This window comes from Pelophylax lessonae (genome assembly GCF_965119305.1).
Source record: "Pelophylax lessonae genome assembly, chromosome: 7".
In the NCBI taxonomy this organism is placed as follows: domain Eukaryota; kingdom Metazoa; phylum Chordata; class Amphibia; order Anura; family Ranidae; genus Pelophylax; species Pelophylax lessonae.
In genome coordinates this window covers 121017046-121035269 of record NC_138774.1, presented here as the reverse complement: position 1 = coordinate 121035269, position 18224 = coordinate 121017046, and the positions used below count along the sequence as shown (strand labels likewise).

At 44.3% G+C, this 18224-nt stretch overlaps 1 protein-coding gene across 1 annotated transcript in view; it reads right to left on the bottom strand.

Moving 5' to 3' along the window:
• PHF6 (PHD finger protein 6) overlaps positions 1-17661 on the bottom strand; it is a 79437-nt gene extending 61776 nt beyond the window's left edge. The window contains exons 1-3 of the mRNA XM_082264638.1: positions 17530-17661; positions 12588-12754; positions 3269-3370 (exon numbers count right to left, since the gene is read on the bottom strand). Of these exons, the coding sequence (XP_082120764.1) occupies positions 3269-3370; positions 12588-12725 (240 nt within the window). The 5' untranslated portion in view covers positions 12726-12754; positions 17530-17661. The remainder of the gene's footprint in view (positions 1-3268; positions 3371-12587; positions 12755-17529) is intronic.
• Positions 17662-18224: the final 563 nt, after the last annotated feature.

Below are 18224 nucleotides of genomic sequence, written 5' to 3'. Positions count from 1 at the left end.
AATCTGCTGCTGCAGGCACCAGCTCCTCTCAGGTAAGCTGGGGATTGGGTCCCTTTGGCTTGTAACTGGGAGAGTTTATTTTACTGTCCTATGAGCTATAGGGATAGTCTCAGCAGTCAGTGGCATGCTTTGGTTGTTTAAGCTGCACAGTGGTGTTTTTGGAATAGGGCCTGGTCTCAAATGCTGTTTAGATCTCCTGTCTTAACATAGGTTAAAGCCCAGAATAAGACCGATTTGGCAGCCCCCAAGAGGAAATGTTCAGTTTGTGCGGCTAAGCATTGCGTGGGGAACAGCCCTTATGCTGTAGTTGTGTGATAGTCTGGTAAAAGACCAATCAGTTACCATGTCACAAAATTATGTAAAAGAATGAAATTGCTTAAAACCTTTAAAATCATTTAAAGAGGTTTGATACAGAAAATGCAGGGTCCCTCGGTACCAGTATATCTGTCCCCACCCGGGAGGACCCAGAGGAGGATCCCAAGCCGATTTGGCTTCAGAGGAGGACTCCTCCAGAGGCTCAAAATACAAATTGACTCTTGATGTAGACGATCTACTTAAAAAAGGTACAGCTGTCGAAGCATGACCTAAAGTATGAGACCCCATGGACAAGAAGGGCAATGGGCCTGGGTCTCTACCTCCATCAGCCTAAAACCAGCCTTAGCATCAACTTGCATTGCAAGAAAATTGGAGTGTTGGCTTTCCCAGCTTCAGTCAAGCCTGTTGGCCCGGGACCTCAAGAGACAGATTTTTAAAATCATTCCCTCAGCTTTTCAAACTGGTAGGTTATTCAGGGGATGCCTCAGCAGAGTCAGTCAAGTTGGCAGCAATATCCGCTGCATTGGACGAACCCTGTGGCAAAAAAAAAAAAAAAAAAAAAAAAAAAAAAATATATGGACAGGGACTCTGGGTTTAAACTACGCCTTTGCAGTTTACCTTTTTCAGGGGGGATCATCCTTTTGGATCAGGCCTAGAGGAAGTGCTAGAAAAAGCATTGGACTGGGCACAAGGGCAGAGGGATACTATTCAACCCGCCAAACCTCAATCACTCCTGTCTCCCGGTGGAAGGTTGGGGAACTTTCTCCCACAATGGGCAGCCATTTCCTCCAGCGGGTACATTTTGGATCTAATTCAGAATGGTGACAGGCTGGAGTTTGAATCAGTTCCCTCCACAAGACTGTTAGTGACAAGCCTACCCAGAGATCTGGAAAAGGCTGATGCAGTTTGTCCCCTAAAAAGGAGGAGATCTGTTGGACCAAAAAGTCCTCAGCCAAGTTTACCGGGAAGAGCAAGGGCAGGGATTTTATTCCCCTCTGTGGTGAAAAGGCCATCAGGCAAGTTTCACCTGATCCGCAATGTCCGGCCCCTGAATCACTCTCTTAACCTCCCTGGCGGTATGATTATGTCAGGAATTATATACCAAAAGCGGTACAATTTTTTTCATGGAAATTTGGCGTTATGTATTATAGGCCTACAATTCTTAGTGACTGACTTGCTGACTTAAACCTGACCAAAACAAGAGTCTAGTAGACATCCCAGATGTGATAAATTTGAAACACAAACGCATGAATTATAATCGAATCAATAATATAATTAGATCAGATGGATCAGATGAGCTATTGCTAAATGTTATAGCTGGCAGGGGGCCCCGCCTCCATTTATTAACGCACACTCAGCCTTGTTGAGAGCTGGTGCTTTGCCAAAGCAAATATGCAAAGCTGCTACATGGTCCAGCTACTCTATCTTTGCGAAGCATTATCGCCTGGATCTGCTTACAAGCAAAGATCATGCATTTGGACGCAAGGTCCTCCAGGCGGTGGTCCCGCCCTAAGTGGTAAGTTCTTGTGGAAGACGACTGGAGAAAACCTGAGTTAGACCGGTAACTCACTTTCTAGGAAGTCTTCCAGGACAGCCAGGTTTTCCCACCCTATGTGTTTTTTCTGGGGTTCCATAATCATGCTGTGATGAGTGTGTTTTTTCTTCCAGTGCCTTCCTATGGCCCTTGGTGATACCGGAGGTGTGGGCCTGGATAACCGCCTTTTATTTTGATTGGGGTACATTTTTTCTGTCCGGAGGGAGGATCCCTAGGTCTCAGAGGCTGTCCTGGAAGTCTTCCTAGAAAATGAGCTACCGGTAAGTCTAACTCAAGTTTTCTTCACCGATGTGCAGTGACTAAGAAGGTGGCACTGATGATCAGTGCCCCAATTATCAGTGTAAATGTCCCTTGTCACAGGATAGCCTGTTATCAGCATTCCTCATCTCACGCTGTGACAGTGCCGAGGAAAGGAAATGCTAAAACAAAAAAAAAAAAAAAAAAAAAAAAAAAATCGGCATGTGTATACATTAGACACAGCAGATCATATGGTGGAGGGCCTGCTGTGATTGGCCCTTTATCTCGATCTGATCAGCTGTGTCCCAAAGGGAAGGGTTCTGAGAGATTTTCAGACTCCCTTCCCAGGACTGGACAACCGCACGGTAGCCATCTTTCGACTATAGCTCAGCCGGCAAGTGAGAGGTGGGTGGCTGACAAAAGCACTGGCGCCAGGACACAATTTCTAGTCACCATGGCGACCTGGCGTCTGGGATTTGTCGAGCCCTGAAATAAGGAAACTAAGCCTCAGCATTCAATGAGTAAATATGGCTACCCCATGTACATATGCATTTAAAAACCAGTGTATTTAGACACACTGATAAAATTTATATTCCGATTCTTTTTAGATTAAATATTTCATGTACAAAGATAAAGTAGCGCTACAACCTCATTGAATAAAAACAAACATGAACTAAAAAGGTCTAAAACAGCAATAATAAAAAAAGTGAAGCATGAATAAAAAAAAATAAAAAAAAAATAAAATTAATCAAAGTTCACCATAGACTGAAAAGAAAATCTCCACCAAACAGATAAGAAACCCCCAAATGTAAAATGCGTAACGATATATAAAAATAGATGATGATGTGCAGTGATCGCCGGCCAAAAAGAGTTTATTGCAGTTGCTTACTGGACAATATTGACCACTGTATTACAGGTGGTCAAATAGCACATAGGGGATTAAAGTCTAGGCTTTTTCCTTCATTTTAGGAATATAAAAAAAAAAAAAAAAAAACAACGCACTATGGATAACGCGCAAATGTTACCTTTTACAAATAACAATTTCAAAACAAAATGATTTGCTGGCTGTATTTCACTTATAATTTAGATTGCATTTTGGAGGTACTGTACAATAGGTACAAATGCTCCCACAGACAATATCCCATAATATCTGACACTTACCAATTTTTTGCCCCTCCTTAATTCCTTCTGGATATCATCTATGGAGAAACCACCAAGGTTTTCACTTTCAGACTGAGAAGATACCAGTGCTGACGAAAACAGCTAAGAAAAAATAAAATAAATTAGTATGATTATGAATGAGACATCTCTATCTTAATGCATGTAACAAAGAAGCAATAAAACAAGGATTGAATGTCTGAAAATAATTGCTGTTGTAATATGCAATTAAAAAAAAAAAAAAAAAAAGAATTTAACATTCTAACAAATTTCAGGCTGGAGAGTTGGTCAAAACATACACTTCATGAATACCACGTTCCATAAAAAAAAAAAAAAAAAAAAAAAAAAACTATTCCTTTTTTTTTTTTTTTTTTTTTTTTTTTTTACACAAAGTTGTCATTGAAATGATATATTGCTCACACATGCCATGGGTATACGTGGAATTTCATCCCAAAAATAGAAAGAATTTGACTGCTTCTCCCGAGTATGGGGCTACCCTATGTGTGAGACTTTGGCAGTCCAGCCGCACACAGTACTCCAAAAACCAAATACCCGACTTCAGGGTTTCTAAGGGTGTAAATTGTTGATTTCACTCCTTACTACCCATCACAGTTTCGGTGGCCACAAAATGCCAAGATAACATAATATCCCCCTAAATTACCCCTTTTCGAAGGTAGACACCCTAAGCAATTTGCTGAGAGGTATGTTGAGTATTTTGCCAATCTTTTTGTCAAAGTTTTGCAAAATAAAAAAAAAAAAAAAAAAAAACAGCAATAAACATTTCCCAAAAGGGCTAAAACGTACCTAACCAGGAACAACTGGAGCATACCTACCAATAAAAATACACCCTCAAGAGGCAAGAGTCTCTGCAACAGCAGCCTGCAAAACTTTGTGGCCAAAAGCAGCATCCGCAGATGCGAGTACATCCACCGTTTAAAACTTTGTGAATGTGTGCACAGACGACCAGGTGGCCGCCTGCAAACCTGGACCAATGACGCCTGATGACGGAAGGCCCAGGAGGCACTAAGTGCCCTCCTAGAAAACGAAAGGAGTGAAGGGAGAGGAGGAACCTGACCCTTGATGGAATAGGCCTGCACCACCGTCTGCCTGATCCATCTGGAAATGGTCGGAGCAGATGCAGCTTGCCCACTACGAGAGCCATCCGTAAAGACAAACAAGTAATCTGATTTTGGAATCAACGTAGTTGCCGCCGCCAGCTACACCCGATTGCCCAAACCACATCCAGGGAATGCAGGTCAATTTCTATAGGATGTTTCGTCTTCGGGCAAAAAGAAAGGCAACGCAATGTTTTCATTTGAGTGGAAACTCGAGACGTCCTTAGGAAGGAAAGACTGGCAGAGACGTAGCACCACTTTGTCCCTGTGAACTACAGGACAACGCAGCCAACTCGGACACCCTGCGTGCAGAAGTCAAACACCAAAAAAAAAAAAAAAAAAAAAAAAAAAAACACCTTCTGTGATAAAGTAAGCAGAGGAAGTATTGGGGTCCCACAGAGAACCCCCCCCCCCCCCCCCCCAAGTCATGAACGCCCTCCAAACTCAAATCTTCCTAGAAGTAGTTTCCTAGCTTTGAACAGTGTAGAAATTACCAAGTCCGACATGCCTCTGTCCCTCAGTACCCGGCTTTCAATAGCCAGGCCGTTAAAGCCAGCAACCATAAAGCAGGATGGAAGAGCGGTCCTTGAGACAAAAGATCTTCTCTGAGAGTGAGTCTCCAAGGGGCATGGGTTACCAGTCTTACTAGGCCTGCGTACCAACAACGGTGAGGCCAGTCTGGGGCAACCAGAATGACTGGAATCCCTTCTGCCTCTATTCTGTGCAGAAGTTGCGATGGAGGAAAGGCATACAAATAAGACGATACCGACCCCAAGGTGCCACCAGAGCGTCCGAAGTGTCGGCCAAAGGACCTTGCCACAAACCTCTGACAGTCCCTCACCACCTGAACAGACTATCATCTGTGGAAATCACTCTCCAATACAGGGGAAGAAATTACCCCCCCCCCCCCCCAGGCGAAGGAGGCCAAAAAATCCTCTTGATAAAGGAATGCCACTACCGTGTGAACTGACTCCATCCAAAATTTATGAACCCGCACAAAGTGGTTCAGAGCCTTGGAGGTCAAAGATCAGGCTGACCTTGCCTTCCTTCCTGGGAACAGTAAACAGATTTGAATAAAAGCCTTGAAAACGTTCCGACTCTGGAACCGGCACAATGACTCCTTGTGCTAACAGGTCCTGCATTGCCCCATGAAGACCTTGCAGCCGATCCTGGGACAGGCGTTGTTGGAAGAAAATAAGCTTGCCTGACCGAAACTCAATCCCGTAACCGGACCAAATTAACTCCTGGACCCATTTGTCCTGAAAGAAACTAAGAGGTCCCCCCACCCCAGATATGGGTGAGGGCGTCCCTTTAGGCTGAGGAAGGCTTGTCTGCGGAACAAAAAAGGACCCGCTTTTGACTTACCATTCTAGGGTCTCTTGGAGCCACCCGCGAAAGTACAGGTGGGTCTTGAACCCCCTTTCCTGCGATCAAGTGGGACTAAAGGGCCGCTTGTGAGGCAAGAGAAAAAAAAAAAAAAAAGGCACCACCCTATCAACCTGTGGAAGTAAAGTACTCTTACCTCCCGTAAGGTCCTTAATAACCTCCTCCACAGAAGCACAGAGCAAATGGTCACCTACAAAAGGTAGCTCAGTCAGCACCTTTTTAGAAGCCTGGTCAGTCGACCAGTACTTCAACCAAATCATGCGGCGAAGGATCACCGCTGTCACAGATACTCTGCCAGCTAAAGGGGCCGCATTCAAATATGCAGCACAAATATACTGTAGCCCCTGGATCAACTGATCCACCAGCTCTGTAGGATGTGGATCCCCTTCCAGATTCTGGAGTAAAATTTTTGCCCATTCAGTTGTCTGGGATTACCAATGGGATAGCAAACAACGGCCTCAATTGAACCCGCTTCCTGAAAAAAGGTATCAAACCAGAGCCTCAGCTCACTTGTCCACAGGGTCCTTAATAGATGGAAAATCCACTGGTAAAAGTGTGACCTTATATAACCTGGAAACCCGAGAGTCAAGACGGTGGAACCGCCAGGTTCTTCAAGAGAGACTCCCCAAAAGGATATCTCCTAGCGAAATGCTTCGGTATTCCAACCATGTGTTTTCCCCACTGACTAGCGAACAATCCCATCAAAATAGGCAGGAAAGAGGAACACCTTAGTCACCTTGAAAGATCTGCAGGTGCCAAATTGCACCGGCAATGCCGATTCAGCAGCAGCTGAGTCCTCTGACTTTAAAGTTTCCCGCACTCACACAATCAATGCCTCCACCAGCGCCTTTTCATGCGCGGCTGCAGCGGAAGAGAATTCATCCTCACAGTTAGAGCACTTAGGGTGGGTGGATGCAGACCCAGTGGGTTGACTCGCGTCCGCAGGGGCCATCTCCACCTCAGACTCTGAAGAGGTGGGGATGCAGGTGCTAGGCAGCCTTTGCAGGGCCATATCAACCTTTGACACAAGTGACTGCAGAGCTGGCAACATGGCTGCCAGGGCAGACCGAGACCCAGAGGGTCCCGCTGCTTCAGAGATTGGACAGAGGGCGCACCAGCCTAGCGCATTATCTTCAAAACAATTGTAAACATACATACACATTATAATCACAAGACAATAGTGAAAACATGGGCAAGCGTAACCAGAGGCTCTGATGAAGGGGGAACACCCCGAAACGCGTACGCGTTTTTTCGGAGGTCCACATCCTTCCACGGCCTGCGGCAGCAGAGGATGCCCAGTGGAGACCCTCGGTGGTCCCATATTGCTTACACTTGCCCATGTTTTCACTATTGTCTTGTGAGTATAATGTGTACGTATGTTTACAATAAATGGTTTTAAAGATAATGCGCTAGGCTGGTGCGCCCTCTGTCTATTCCTTTTGCAGAACCTGTTTGGGTTACCACGACCAGGTGAGAGTGGCAGCACAGCTGGAACTTCAATCAGACCTAAATCACATTTTTTTGGGATACTAGCCACAAGGCTACCCTCTAAAGCGCAGGAGTCAATCGGTCTTTGTACGCTTCAGAGAGTGGGTCAGGTGGCGATACACATTCCAGGGCTCCATGGTTACAAAAATATATATTTTTTTTGTTTTGCAAGAAAACCCTGCCTGCATACTGCTACCTCTGAGGTACCAGAAGGGTCCACACACCAGCAGCGCAGTCTATAGCAGAGGGGGGACTGTATACCTATAGGGACTCCCCATCATGCATCCAGAGCACCAAACTGCCTCCACGCTGCGATCAGAAAGGAAGAGGAAGCCCAAACACGGTCACTAGAGGCCCCTGCTGCCCGTCACCCCACTTCAAGAAAATAGCCGCCGCGTAGACTACAATGGGAAACCCCAAAAACGTGGCCGCCCATGGACTGAACGAAAAAAAAAAAAAAAAGCAATAACAGATTCCTCCATTCACATCGATCGGTGTGGATGAAGAAATCTCTGGCAAAGAAAAGGGTTAAAAATTTATGGCGAAGCATAGGAGACATCCGCCTGTGTCCATTCCATACGCTTTGCCGTATTTGTTTTTAAGCTGCGGTAGTGAAATCACCTCCTACAGCGCTGCAATGATTGATTTTATGTATATAGGTTGAGGACAAATGTTGTTGCTGTCGGGATAAACAAATCAATGCTGCAGCTGATGGGGGGGGGGGCTTTGAGTACCAAGGGGAGTAAAATTGTCTGTTTCCACCTGAATTCCAGGTTGGCCAGGGAAAGAGGGGGGGGGGGGGTTAATACGGGCGCTACAGAAATGGTGGTCCCCCAATCAGGATTTGCAAGCACATCAGGAAGTACGATATGGGCCTGTCTTCGAATTGTTAGTGGCTGGGGGACACTGCTTGTGCTAGCCACCACACCAGCTTGAACTGCACTCGCCACGTCACTAAGTGTTACCGCAGTTCTGGTTTGTCTACGACCAGGATGTACTAGGCCACTAGTGCTTGCTACTTCACCAGAAGGTTGAGCGTTACTAGTGCCAACACCCTGCTGCATACAAGAACCATGCGATTGTTGCATCTGAGCAACAGAAGAACGGGGTCGGGATGCCTGATCTTAACAGGGACCACTACTCAGTCATCAGAGCTATTGTCCAGGTGCTATTGTCCACTGCTCTCTACAGGTTCGAAGACTAAGCCCAATTCTGACAGCGAGGCTTCCCATTGCTCATCTGTAATGCTTAGCATCGTCTACGCCTCTTCACTAGTGTACCTGTTTGGCCAATAAATGTATAGGTACCTAGTGTGAGCCACAGGTAAAAAAGCACCTGGTTGCCAAGGATTGTTTTACCAAAACATATAACTGCTAGCACTAGCAGAGATCAGACCTGACTCTGCTAACACTGCGGTTTTGTATCATCTAGGACAGACCCTAACTATCACTGCCACCACCAGTGACACTAATACAGTGATCAATAAATTATCTGTACACTGTATATAGTGACACTAACAGGGAGTGAAAGGGTTAACTAGGGGGTGACAAATGGGCCTATGTGTACTAATGTCAGTGTAGTACTTGTGTTCTCACGATAGATGCTCTCTCCTCTCACGCTGGAACCAAAAAAGGGGTCCCGGGGAGGGGACGGCATAATTTCCTGTGCCTGTGTTTACATTACACCGGCACAGGACGTTCTGTGATTCGTCAGAACCGATCAGCAGGTCACAAATCATTGGCCTGGACCCGACGAGTGATCAGTTCTGGAGCAAATCCGATCACCGCAGGGCGTGTTACCCCCCCCCCCCGCGACCTAGGTACAGGTACGTCGATTCGCGCAACCAAGCCACCTTGCCGCAGTAAGACTGTGGCGGGTGTTTGGCAACTAGTTAATTATCTTCCAATAAAACTTTAAGCTTTGAATATAGTGGGGGAAAGGCTTAGAACCCATTAGGGTGTTAATGCTGTGTCCGCTTTGGGGCACTCTCTCTTCGGTCACTGTCCATTTGTCGCAGCAGGACAGAGAGCTGCACAAATAATCGTTAAAAATAAATAAAAAGATGTGATCTCGATTCAACCCCCCTCACAATCTAAATCTGACATTTTCACGATTCAGTGCAGAGCCGTTCCCTGCTCACAGCTGAAAAAAAAAAAAAAAAAAAAAAAGGCAGCCAAAAAATTTATCACAACACTTCTCGGTGTGGAGAGATCAAATTAAACAATGTATCATTTGGTTCTTTTAGATCAAAGGTATGAACTTTGGTCTGTAAATAAGTGCAGTTCAACTACTTAAAGCGTAGTTCTGGCCATGGAAAAAAGAAATTCAATAAAAATACCCCCGGGACAGTCAGGGCTAGTACATTCCACAATGGATAGCCTCTGTACTGTCCTGGGTCGCACTTACCTGCAAGAAGAAATACTCACCTTTAAAATTTCTTCTCCAGCGTTGCCATCTCGGATGTGGGCAGTTGAAGCAAGCGATCCTCTTCCGTGTCCTCTTCTCCCAGAATGCGCCTGCACCGGCCCCGCTCGTCACTTCCGGTGCGGCGCCGCATTCCCTGCTAAACAGCTTCTGGGCATGCCCAGAAGCTGTGGAGGAATGCAGCGCCGCACCGGAAGTGACGAGTGGGGCCGGTGTAGTGATTCCTGGGAGCGATGAAGTTCAGCTCCCAGGAATCATTGCAAACCGGAAGTGACGGCGTGGACCAACGAGGGAGGAAGTGGAAGAAAGGCGAGTATATTTTTCTACAATAACAAGTAAAAAAAAAATCGTAACTATCCATTTCTTTTTCAGGTGACAAAAAGCAAGCGGATGGCCACAAAATCGATTACGTCGATTTTGTGGCTGAAACTCCGCTTTAAAGACCAAGTCTTTTTCTGACACTTGCTGCTTACAAGTTAAAAATCAGTACTTTTTTTTTTTTTTTTTTTTTTTTTAGCAGAGACCCTGGAGAATAAAATGGCAGTCATTGCAATATTTTAAGGTCACACTGTATTTGCGCAGCAGGCTCTCAAAAGCTTTTTTTTTTGGGGAAAAATACACTTTATTTTTTTTAATTTAACAGTAAAATCCCAATTTTTTTGTATAATGTGAAAGATATTACGGCAAGAATCTTAAGTGGATCGTGATCTTTATTCTAAGCAGAAAAAACTAATTGTAATTCTCATTTTATCCAGAATCGTGCAGCTCTAACAGATAGCGAGGAAAGCCTTCAACATAGTATTTGATACTATAATGCGCTCAGAAGCTGGGAGACAATCTGCAAGTTAAGGCAGTTGCAAGGAAAGCAAATGTCAAGATTTCAGAGGAACATTTCCTGACTCAAGCCGAAGAAAAACGAAGATGTTTCAACACGCTTGCACATTTAAATCACTTCAGATTAAACATTCACATCCTTGTAAAAGCTCAGTTGACACTCTGTTGCACAAAGTTTCATTCAGATAGCAGCAAAGACCTGTTTCTCTGTGCAGGTCATGTTTATGAGCCCCCGGAATGCCAGGGAAGGCACAAAATCTGCAATCAGAGATGTCCCTGTACAGTTTTAAACACTGGCGAGCGTGTGTTAAAAATAATACAGTCACTGTCTCTCTCCAGCCGACCTTAAATTTTTTTGTATATAGTTTTCTATAATGTCTGTTAATGAAGCATAGTGGCTTGTACATCGGCTCCTTTAAAATTGTGTCAGCCATTTTAGTTTTTGCAATCATTCTCAATAATGGGAGTCGAGTTAATTTGTAGGTGGACCCCTTGTTATTTTAGCCACTATATACTTCAAAGTTTGTTTTATTGTAGTTATGATTAAAGTCATGTAGGCTGAAACGCGTTAACTCACTGTATTTGCCTATTGTACACTGTGGATTCCAGAATCAAGCAAGATTTTAGAGAAACAACGGTTGTGTAGATAATCTTCATGGATCAAATTTGGCCATACATGCTACTATGACTCAGCCAACTGACCAAGCTATAAATCTGAATCATCAAGATCATAGAGAGCAATAAAAAGAAAAGAGAAGGCGCCTGGCCCTTTAAATAAAAGATTGTTGAACCTGCTGCCCTTTTAATTGTAATAAAACAATAAATAGGTATATATCATAGGTAAAAAGGCGCTGGTAATCTTAATATATCACGTGTTATAAAAATTAATAGGTGATTTAAAGTGTAATATATGTGATTAAAAATTGCTACAAATATATATATGATCTACTATTGGTGCAATTAGCAAAGAAAAGTGCATACCAGTGCAATTTCAATTCAGAAGTGTTTGTGCTTCTCAAAGTAAATTAATCCACAAAGGTGTGGATCAGTGAACCAATAAATAGATATATAAAGAATTCCATACAAAAATCACATAAGAATATATAAAAATATAAATATATAAATGTGCTCCAAGTAGTGTTTAAAAGTCCAGGCAATAGCATGCAATCAAAATTGTGCTTGGTGGATTCTTATTAATCCCTTCACAGTGCTCCAGGTGCTGGGATGTGACAACCGTCAATTAAGAAGTGCTTGTGCTTCTCAAAGTAAATTAATCCACAAAGGTGTGGATCAGTGAACCAATAAATAAATATATAAAGAATTCCATACAAAAATCACATAAGGATATATAAAAAAATCACATAAGAATATATAAAAAAGTATAAATATATAAATGTGCTCCAAGTAGTGTTTAAAAGTCCAAGCAATAGCATGCAATCAAAATTGTGCTTGGTGAATTCTTATTAATAAGAATTCACCAAGCACAATTTTGATTGCATGCTATTGCTTGGACTTTTAAACACTACTTGGAGCACATTTATATATTTATACTTTTTTATATATTCTTATGTGATTTTTGTATGGAATTCTTTATATATCTATTTATTGGTTCACTGATCCACACCTTTGTGGATTAATTTACTTTGAGAAGCACAAACACTTCTGAATTGAAATTGCACTGGTATGCACTTTTCTTTGCTAATTGCACCAATAGTAGATCATATATATATTTGTAGCAATTTTTAATCACATATATTACACTTTAAATCACCTATTAATTTTTATAACACGTGATATATTAAGATTACCAGCGCCTTTTTACCTAAGATCATAGAGAGCATGATGATCCTTTAAGTTTTATACAGTGGCACAGCTGAAGTTTTCATATGACTGATTCTCGCCATTTGCATCTGATCACTGCACAACCGGGACAACTATGGTTAATATATATATATATATATATATATATATATATATATATATACACACACACACACACACACACACACACATACACACACACATACAAGTCTTTATATACCCCATAAGTGACACCTTTACGAATAGATACTAACCAAGCATCTGTGATGAGCTGCCACCTTCTGATTGTTGGAAACCAGTAACTGTCCACACTCCTTCTCCCTGTTGGATCTGCAGAAACCACATTTTCGCTGCCGTAAGGATCCTTTCTTCTGTGCAGCAGAGCCTGACATGATTTGCTGCTTGCAAACTTTGCCTTGGACTGTAGGGGGGGGGGGGGGGGGAGAAAAATATTACAATTAGCCTTTATTCAGTAGCAATCAACTAACCTAAAAGCTATTTTTGTTCCTCCAATAGGAAATCAAGGATATGCATATAGAAAATATCATCACGGTAAGGATCACAGCATCACAGTAAGGATCTCCTATTTAAACTAAGTCATTATGTGCGATGCCATACCGGATTTTCTTTGGATCACGCATTTTTGGTCCCATAGACTTATTTGAGCTTCAGGTGTTGGAACTGCAGGCACCTGAATGCTCAAAGGAGAAGTCTATGGGAATGCAAAGTCCACTGGAAGCAGGTCAAATTCTGCTCATTAGAAGTTCAACTACATCTTTCAAAGAATTCTAAACACATAAGAACTGCCAAAGTAATACCTTCAGCACATGTCCAAAGACCATGGACACAGGTCCTTATGGTAGTTATGCCATAAGCTGGCATACTTTACCCAAGAAATAAAAAATATAATAATCTTTTGGGCTTGAGCCAAGTCACCAACTACAGAGGAAAACCAATATTGAAAACAGTTAGGTTACTTGATACTGTTTCACTCTCAGATTTCAAAGACAGTATGAAATCAGGCAGTTGATAGGAATCCCCAGGACCCAAACAGAAGGGCCACAACCTATTAAGAATGACAGTATTTCTCCATCGGGGGGGGGGGGGGGGGGTCACAGGTTTTTGCTTTCAGGGCCTGTGTCTGCATCTAGATGTGTACATCCAGGCTGTTGGGCACAAGGAGATGACCCGAAAAGTGGATGTGGGTACCTGTCAAAAGCAGGTACCCGCTCCCACCCAAAAAGTGCCAAATGTGCGGGGAGGCAGATAAGCAGAGCTTCCTCTTTTGGGTGGAGCTCCGCTTTAAGCTGTCCACTGATAAAAAAATTTAGCCTGTTCAGTAGGGACCAGCTGTATTTCTTTCAGTGTTTAGCAGTTTCCCCTCAAAAGAAGTAAATGGTTTGATTAAGTTCTATTGAAAGACATGTCGGAAAATTGTATTAATCAAGAGCTGCAGTTGCTAAATACAGTGTCCCAGTGGGGAGACCTTGTGTGGATTTGGTGTTGGAGGAATCCATTTCTTAACGTTGCTAAGAAAACAAAACAAACAAAAAGAAAAAAAAGACCAGTGTATAAAGTCACTGTCATTTAGTCCCCTCTGTAGGGTTTGTTGGTGGTCAATGGTGTGTGCCCCCTTAAAGCGATACTACAGTTTATCTTCTTAGAAGAAAAAGAAAAAAAAGTTTATACTTACCTCCTCCTTGCAACGATATTGCAGAAAATTGATCCCTTACCTCTTCTTTAGCAGTCCCCCCCCCCCCAGCACTGTCCACATGTTCCGTCACCCCGTCCCAGCCTATCAAAACGGTCCAAGACTGGCACCTTGAAGAAGCCAGAGAGAAGAAACTGATGATGGGGAGGGACTTTGCAGGCTTTAGACTGTTTAAACTAAAGTATGCCTTTAGTTCCATTTAAGATTGGCCATACACAGAGCGACTTGACTGGAACCCAATGAAACGGCTGAAAAAGCAAGGCTACCAGGCAGAAAATTGGCAGCAGCTGCATCTAATTAAATGAAGGCACCATCCTCCGGGTTTGGAAGGTGGCTAGAATGCGGTTTCTCCAACCTAACACTTGGTCCCCATATCAGCCCTTGTGGGGTAACCCATCCCTCCCTCATTTGCGGATGCTTCCCGACCCGCAGGTGTGGGCCGATTGCGGCGTCCGCAGACTGAGGGACATCATGCCAGTTGGCACACTGCGCACGATCCCGGACTTGCGTGGCTCTTTTGCCCTCCCCCGCTGGATAGGTTTCCACTACCTCCAACTGCGCCATGCGATTCGTGCCCAGTTTCCGACCACCCCTGTCCTTCAGACTGACCGTCTGGAGGAGGTCCTCGCGCAGGCCGAGCTCCCCAAGCCACTGTTTGCCTATACGCCACCCTGCTTGTTGCGGACTCTCCTGCCCTGGAGCGTTTATGGCATCGATGGTCTTCGGATCTGCTTAATCTGGATAGAGAGGACTGCCTGGGTCGGATTCGGTTATTGCCTCTAGAGATAAGCTTATTTACACAAAATTTCTGCACAGAGTTTATTTCACTCCATTGAGACTGCACAGAATGTACCCTGCGCGATCGGCTGACTGTCCTAAATGTCTGGTGGCTGAGGGCTCCTACCTACATATGTTCTGGACTTGCCCGCCGGTGGCGGAGTTTTGGGGCGCGGTGTTTGACCTACTGAACACTCATCTCAACCTCACTGTCACGTGTACCCCGGAGCTGGCACTCCTGGATATCCCGGATCAAGTTAGACGCTCTAAGTATTCGAGACTGCTGATTTCTTTGTTACTGTATTATGCTAGGAAGGAGATCATACTGCGTTGGGGTTCCCCCTCCCCCCCCCCACGCTGGCGGCGTGGATGGCCCTGGTGAATGGGGCTCTTCCCATGTATAAACTCACCTACATTAATAGAAATTGTCCCCACAAGTACGAAAAGATTTGGCAGCCCTGGGTGGATGATGTGCCTTAATTTCCCTTCCTTTGGATATGCTTTTGTTTACTGGTCTGCTGGCTTTCTCCTGGTTTCTTTTGGTTTATATATTTGTCATAGTATTTTTGCACTGTGTTCCCACCGTACTTACATGTGCATTGTTAATCGCTATTGTATCTCTTTTTGTGTTTTCCTCGACTGCTTCTCATGGTGGCCATTGGCTACATGTTTGTTGCATACTATATTTCCTCGGTTTTACTTCAATAAAGCGCAACCTTGTTTGTAAAAAAAAATAAAAATATGAAGGCACCATTTTGGAATTTTGACAGCTGGTGGAGCAGGCTGTCACTAAACAATAGCCGAAGCAATAGATTCCTCCATCCATGCTATGCAACCTCCACTGAAGAATCTGTTAGTGTTTCTAGATTGGAATCTATGGGCATCTTCAGCCCAGACATCAGGAAGAGAAGTTTGACAGGACCAGTCTATAGGCTCACGTAGGCAGACACTGTTTTTAAATCCCGCCTTTAGCATTCAAATGCAGTGCTATTTAAAAGTAAGGGCTCATTTACATTTGCTTAAAAAAGTGGCATTTAATACACTTTTTTTTTTAAAGCGTTCTGAATGCTAATCAAAGCACCTGTCACTAAATAAAATGGGTTTACAGTCGAGTTCAAACTGCCAAGTTTGCTTAACAAAATTATACCCCATGTCGCTTTAAAGCATCTCCAAACCCTGCACTGAAGTCTATGACAACACTCGCTAACAGCACCTGCAGCTTCTGAGGGTCTTTTATTCAGAATCAGCAGCAGAGGCTCATTGACCACAGGGGTGGTCAATGAGTTGGAGATCTGCTGAAAAGGAGTATTAAAAGAGGAGTACAGCCAAACCTCGTGACTGAGTGATCAGTGGTGTTTGATCGCTCGGTTCTCAGTCTTAGAGCCAGCAGGGGACAGATGAAGCATTCGACTTATGATGCATACACCTAGGAAAGTACGATTCTACACAAAAATAAAAAATTCCCATACTTCTCTTAAAGAGCTAGGGAGCCGCCCAACAGGGGGAGCCAACACGCCAAAGATCTGGGTTCTACTGGGCCTCCTTTAAAACAAATAAAAAAAATTAGCAAAACTTAAAGTCTCAAAAAGCATCACAGAATGCGTTTTAAAGTTAAGGCAAGCGTGACTGAACAAACCCTAACCATGTCACCAGCTTAGTCAGCACCGTAGACGCCTCCCATGGACCCACCGCATCCAGATCACATTCCACATTATCGCAGCAAACAATCTGTAATGCTGTGATAGACAAGTATGTGACTAACACAGGATTCCAAGCTGGGATGGTTCTCTAACAACACACCTGACAGTGTCCCCAGTGCCTGACAAATGTCAGGCTGCCTGCACACAGCCCAGATGGCGCTCCGAGGAAAATTTATGGTGGCGTATCGAAAACCTAAAAAGTGTTACTAAACCCAGGACTCTGCATTCACTAGATCTGGTCTCCCACAGTGCATGGAAATGCAATCATTTAGTAAATATAAACTGCTAAATACCTTTCCTCTCCAGCAGTATATAGCAGTCTCGTGACTTCTATCAGTGTCTGGTTAAAGCTTGTAGGAGTTTTCATTCTACTCCGACTGTACTATGAGGCTGCAGGAACCCTGACCCTCCGTATGGACAATGCGGACTGGCCCTGTGCTGATCACATGCACCCTCCCAAGAGAAAAAAAAAACTCTAGCAAAATAGACCAATGTGCAGAGTGACCCCAAGGCTCTATTCTATTAAGAGATGTAATGGGGGACAATGAAAGAAGGGGAGGATCAGAGAAGATAATATCAAACAGGCTTTTTACACAATGCACAGATGAAACGCTCAGGTTCCTCGGTGAGTATAACAAGCATGCATTACTGCATATACACTGACTTTACTGCTGTGTGTTTAGTAACACTTTAATCCAAATCTCAGAAGTGTGTGTCTCTACAAGTATTGTGGAATAATTCTCATAAAAACATGTCTAGCACCGATCAGAGGTATGTCCTGTCACAGCCTGAACTCCCCCCTAAACAGCTCAGCCCTCCCCCACACTGTACTCGTAGTGTCCCCGGTCCCCTCATTCATCATCCCCCCCAATCCATTCACTACAATGGGCTCCGGCGGGAGGTTCAGGCTGCTCGGCCTCCCGCGCCTGAACAGGAGGTGGAGTCAGGGGCCCCTCACACTGCGCCTCGCTGAACATGCTGGGGGCCCCTGTCCCTGGCAGCACTCACCCGCAGCCCCCTCTATTCCCTCCCGGCGCCGCCGCAGCCGCTGTCACTCTTCTTCCACAAACAGCCGTAATCTCTAATGTTTGTTTCCTTTCATTCCACCACGTACGACGTCGTGACGTCACGCCAGCGGCGGGAAGCGCCGTCATCCGCCCCCTGAACGACGCCACGTGTTAACCCCTGGAGGCCCGCGGGCGGCCTAGAGAATGTGATGGCAATGGCTGCTGACTGTGTTCTGAGAGGGGTGAGGAGAGGAATACAGGGATATCCGCGTCTTCTGGGATAGTGAGCTAGTGCTGTCTAATGCCTAAGGATATACAGCTAAAGATGTGTGATGCCCATTCACATCAAGAGATTAAAGAGGAGCAACAGTCTGGAAAAAAAAATAAACTAAAAGTCAGCAGCTGGCTTTTAATAAAAGAACACTTACCAGTCCAGGGATCTTCTGATGTAGGCACCCCAAGCCAATTCGCCAACTGGCATTGGGTGCAGGCGCTGGCATTGTAAGTAAGGGAAACTGGCTGTGAAGTCTTCAGTCTTCACAGCCGGTTTCTTACTGCGCATGTACGAGTAACTGAGTTCTTTCTGAAGGAACCCGCCATCTTCTGAGACCTATGTGTGTCCCAGAAATTAGCGGGGACCGGAAATGCACATAAATCGGCAATCTACCCGGAAGTGGGAGCGGGTACCTGTCAAAA